This window comes from Nannospalax galili, unplaced genomic scaffold, assembly GCF_000622305.1.
Source record: "Nannospalax galili isolate Female #2095 unplaced genomic scaffold, S.galili_v1.0 scaffold393, whole genome shotgun sequence".
Classification (NCBI taxonomy): Eukaryota; Metazoa; Chordata; class Mammalia; order Rodentia; family Spalacidae; genus Nannospalax; species Nannospalax galili.
Genome location: NW_008333371.1, coordinates 174,163 through 179,688, shown reverse-complemented (window position 1 = coordinate 179,688; position 5,526 = coordinate 174,163). Strand labels below are relative to the sequence as shown.

Sequence of the window (5,526 nt, the reverse complement as noted above, 5' to 3'; positions counted from 1 at the left end):
TGATGATTTTCTAAAAATCAAGGTCTACTAATTAAGCTTTTTCTTCACACTGATGCATTTCAATTATTTGGTCACATTTCTTCTGTGGTTATGATGTATACTCTAGAGTCAGAATTATTTTTTAAAGCTGCAGTACCTTGAGAACTTCTAGTCCAATCTCTTCATTTTGCAAATGAAAAGAAAGAACTGTAAGTTCTAAAATATAGGCTTGACAGAAAATTAGTGGAAGTGATTAAGTCTAAATCCCAAATGCTCTGGAACTATTAATAAAGCACCAAACCACATGCTACTTTTATGTGCTGACTAGAAGACACCACCAAACAATATGCATTACTTCTGTAATCCCATCTTTAAAAACCAGAATTCTAGGATCTTTTGGACAATATGTACCTGTCAATAATAGAATTCTAAGGGACCAGAATTGTTCCCCTTGTGTGAACCCTCCTTAAATGAGTGCCATGCCAGGTATGACACTGTAAATAGAAATGTAGCAGAATTTGGGTTTTTTTTTTAAGTTAAAAATTTTCTTTTGATTAATACATTTCAATTTTTTGAGCTTTTTTTTTTTTTTTTTTTTTTTTTTTTTAAATCATGAAGCGTTACTATATGTGCTGGATAGCTTTAGTGTCACTTGACACACCTGAGTTGAGGGAGCCTCAACTGGGGAATTGCCTCCATTGAACCAGCCTGTGGCCATGTCGGAGGAGCATCTTCTTGACTGTTGAGGGATATGGGAGGGCCCAGCCCTCTGTGGGTAGTGCTACCCCTGGGCAGGTGGGCCTGTGTTGTATAAGAAAGCAGGCTGAGCAGGGGCTGGAGGAACAAACCAGTAAGAAGCGTTCCTCCATAGCCTGTACTTCAGCTTCTGCCTCCAGATTCCTGCCCTGAAGTTTCTGCCTTGGGCTCCCTGATGAACTGTGACCTGGGAGATGTAAGCCAAATAAACCCTTTCCTCCCCAAGTTGGTATTGGTCAGGGTGTTTTGTCACAGCAATGGAGAAATAAACTAGAACACTATAGCAATGTGGTTTATTTTGAAAGTTGTAGTTATTTATATGCTGTCCCTGCTTGCCTCCATTTTATTATTTTACGCGTAAATCTCCAGGAACCTAAGGAATTCACATAAAGAGAAGGCACTAGCACTTGACTGCATATACAGAGGTTTGTCTGCCTGTAGTTGCTTAAGCTTTTCTGAGAGCAGAGAGCTAGTTTACATGACTTCAAAGATCTCATTCGAGCACTGCAATTTTTACTGAGTCATTAAATGCAGTAAATAAAAACCAGTAATTATAGACTTACTTTGTAACATATTCAACTAGGTCTGTAGAGTTCTTGGTTGACATTTTGGCAGGAGAAAATCTTACCTAAAACAGAGGCCATAGATTTAAAATACATTATCTGCTGCATTGCAGGATAATTTTAATCTACCTTATCCTTAAATATTTTTATTTTAAAGAAAATGTACACCATTAGTCCACTTCACCTTGCATATTCCCCATTCATACTTATGGTAACTAAAACCAAAATTAAGCTCTGAGATGATACTAGAAAGCTTTACTTTCTAGATTTAATAGCACACTAGGGAAAACTTTTTTAGAAGTCAAAATCATAGATTATTTCTAGATAATTCCTAAATGAAAAATCCAGTGGTTATTGACTGAATTATGAAAAGTCCTCATAAGTCAATTATTTATGACATAGTAATTTCCTAGTGGAATCAGCTAATTTTCAAAAACAGTCCCAAACTAGAGAACTAGTCAATCCAAGTAAGTTTATATTCTAAAGGACCTAGATGTCAGACGATTATAGATGATAAATAAAAGCACAAAATGCAGTTAAATACATAATTTTATTTGCATTAAATACAATTGGTCATAAGAATACTAAAGTGAAATCCTCTAATCCAATATCTCTAGAAAGTTCTTTTCCATAAAGGTTGATAATTTGGTAGCATTTCTACAAGGAAAGAAAATACCAAATGTACTTGTTATTTTACATATACTGAAAATGATAGAAACTCTAATGTCCCTTTTTAAAATTTAAGAAGAAAGCACAGTTTTCTCTGAACTGGATTCAATAGAAAGAGTATAAGTGATATTTCACTTCAGTTAAAAAATTAAACTAAGTTCCTTGGATATTTTTCTTGGGTTGTGCTATTGCACTAAATGATGGCAAAATACTATGATTCTTCTATAGTAATTACTCTTCTAGCAAATTTCTTGTGGAACCAAACATTTCTTAATTTAGAGCCAAGAAACTTATTTAGAAACTTCCCTCCTCAAAACAAACAAAACTTAAAAACCAGGCAAGTCCATTCTCAAGCAACTTGATAGTAGCTGTGCTGGTTTGATCCATCCCAACTATCAGTAGTCAACCAGCACAGACTCAAAGCTGGTCAGGATGTGGTCGGTGAGCTGCTGTGAGAATGTTTTGGCTCTGTTATGTACTGTGGAATAGCATGTGCAAGAGGTTGGATGAGCTCGGCCCAGTCTTCCCCTAGCAAACAGATGGACTGGTCCACTGGATACTTTGGTCTTCCTGTTCTGGATACCACCATCCCACATCCCTAGAGTTCCTGATGGCATTTCCACCCTAGGACTTCTTTCGACTCCCGTTTACTGCTGGAAAATCTTTGAGCCCTTAGCATGTGATCTACTTCATGTCAGTTGTTTCTTTCTCACTCTCTGCTAATGCCCAAAGCCAGTGGGAGTCTTATCTTGTTATTTCCTCAGCAGCTGGTTGGTCTTTGCCTTATATGTTTGACAATAAGTAACCTCTGCAAACATTTGTGGGATGAAAGAGCATGATGAATACTGTGTCCAAAGTCAATGGATCACCGCGGTATTGTCATCACTTCTACTTTTGGAGTATAATGTGTATATGTGTGCATGCGTATGTAAGGTGTATAATGTGTATATGTGTGCATGCGTATGTAAGGTGTATAATGTGTATATGTGTGCATGCGTATGTAAGGTGTATAATGTGTATATGTGTGCATGCGTATGTAAGGTGTATAATGTGTATATGTGTGCATGCGTATGTAAGGTGTATAATGTGTATATGTGTGCATGCGTATGTAAGGTGTATAATGTGTATATGTGTGCATGCGTATGTAAGGTGTATAATGTGTATATGTGTGCATGCGTATGTAAGGTGTATAATGTGTATATGTGTGCATGCGTATGTAAGGTGTATAATGTGTATATGTGTGCATGCGTATGTAAGGTGTATAATGTGTATATGTGTGCATGCGTATGTAAGGTGTATAATGTGTATATGTGTGCATGCGTATGTAAGGTGTATAATGTGTATATGTGTGCATGCGTATGTAAGGTGTATAATGTGTATATGTGTGCATGCGTATGTAAGGTGTATAATGTGTATATGTGTGCATGCGTATGTAAGGTGTATAATGTGTATATGTGTGCATGCGTATGTAAGGTGTATAATGTGTATATGTGTGCATGCGTATGTAAGGTGTATAATGTGTATATGTGTGCATGCGTATGTAAGGTGTATAATGTGTATATGTGTGCATGCGTATGTAAGGTGTATAATGTGTATATGTGTGCATGCGTATGTAAGGTGTATAATGTGTATATGTGTGCATGCGTATGTAAGGTGTATAATGTGTATATGTGTGCATGCGTATGTAAGGTGTATAATGTGTATATGTGTGCATGCGTATGTAAGGTGTATAATGTGTATATGTGTGCATGTGTATGTAAGGTGTATAATGTGTATATGTGTGCATGTGTATGTAAGGTATGTAATGTGTATATGTGCGCATGTGTATGTAAGGTGTATAATGTGTATATGTGTGCATGTGTATGTAAAGTGTATAATGTGTATATGTGCGCATGTGTATGTAAGGTATATAATGTGTATATGTGTGCATGTGTAGTAAGGTGTATAATGTGTATATGTGTGCATGTGTATGTAAGGTGTATGATGTGTTTTTCTCTTGTTTTCATATACACTTTATTAATCTTTAAAGTCTTACTTGGAAGGCCACAAATATCATATTTTTAAAGAGCATGCATAATGCACCCTGTTTAGATGATTAAAAAAAAGACGATGGAGGAAAAAAATGGAAACATATAGAAAATTAAGAGATTATAGAACAAAATTCTCATAATTTTATTACCTAGAGCAAAACCATTACCATTGCAGTACAATTAATTCAATTTTAATGCATTTATGAGAGTAAGACTGTATTAAAATTTATGTATCTTTGCTAATTAAATATGGGAGTGAGTGATTTTTCATTCTATTCCCATAGGCTAGGATGTTATTACACGCAAAAATTATTTCACAGTCAGATAACTTTGTGATTATGGGATTTTTCAATATGTGTCAATTTTCATCTTTTCACAATAATACTTTAAAATGTTATAATTCTTATAGCTTTATATTATAAAGTCCTTTTTCCTATATTTTGTGATTTTTTTTTTTTTTTTGGTCTTTTTGAGACAGGGTCTCCCTGTAGCCCCAGCTGTCCTGGAACTCACTATGTAGACCAGGCTGGCCTTGAACTCACAAAGATCCACCTGCCTCTGCCTCCTGAGTGCTGGGACTAAAGGCGGGTGCCACCATGCCCAGCACATGATATCATTCTTTCAATGCCTGTAAAATTGATCATTATTTTTACATTGTGAATGACATAAATTGATTTAAGGAAGTTTTTTCCTTATTATGGAAAGAGTTTATGATGATCCTTTTTATAGATGAAAACCTTGATAATCAGAGAAGCAGTAGACTCACTTAAAGCCATGTAAATGATATATGACAAAGGTGCCAAGAACACACAATGGAGGAAAGACAGCATCTTCAACAAATGAGTGCTGGCAAAACTGGATCTCCACCTGTAGAAGAATGAAACTAGATCCTTATCTTTTGCCTTGCCCAAAAGCCAACTCCAAATGTATCAAAAACCTCAATGTGAAACTGGGAACCCTGAAACTATTAGAAGAAAATATTGGCAGTAACTTATAGGATATAGGTGTAGGAAAGGATTTTCTAAATTGGACTGAAGTTGTTCAGGAAGTAAAGTCAACATTCAATAAGTGGGATCTCACTAAACTAAAAAGCTTCCGTACAGCAAAAGAAGCAATCAAAAAAGTGAAAACCCACAGAATGGGAAAAAAAACCTTCACCAGTGACACATCTGACAGAGGTTTAACATCCAGAATATATAAAGAACTCAAATAACAAAGAATCGAGAAACCAAATGACCTAATTAAAAGATGGGCTAAAGATCTAAACAGAGAGTTCTCAAAGGAAGAAATAAAGATGGCCAAGAAACATCTCAAAAAGTGTTCAACATCATTAGTAATTAGGGAAATGCAAATTAAAACCACCCTAAGGTATCACCTTACCCCAATCAGGCTGGCTAGGATCAAGAGAACAAATGATACCAAATGCTGATGAGGATGTGGAGAAAGGGGAATGCTCATTCACTGTTGGTGGGATTGCAAACTCATGCAGCCTCTATGGAAAACAGTGTGGAGAACTCTTAAAAAACTAA

General features: G+C 35.8%; 1 protein-coding gene across 1 annotated transcript in view; it reads right to left on the bottom strand.

Moving 5' to 3' along the window:
• The window catches only part of Fam81b (family with sequence similarity 81 member B), a gene marked incomplete at its 5' end in the record, with an annotated part of 60,116 nt that overhangs the window by 51,712 nt on the left and 2,878 nt on the right, over positions 1–5,526 (bottom strand). The window contains 1 exon segment of the mRNA XM_008827966.1: positions 1,299–1,363. Coding sequence (XP_008826188.1) covers positions 1,299–1,363 — 65 coding nt within the window.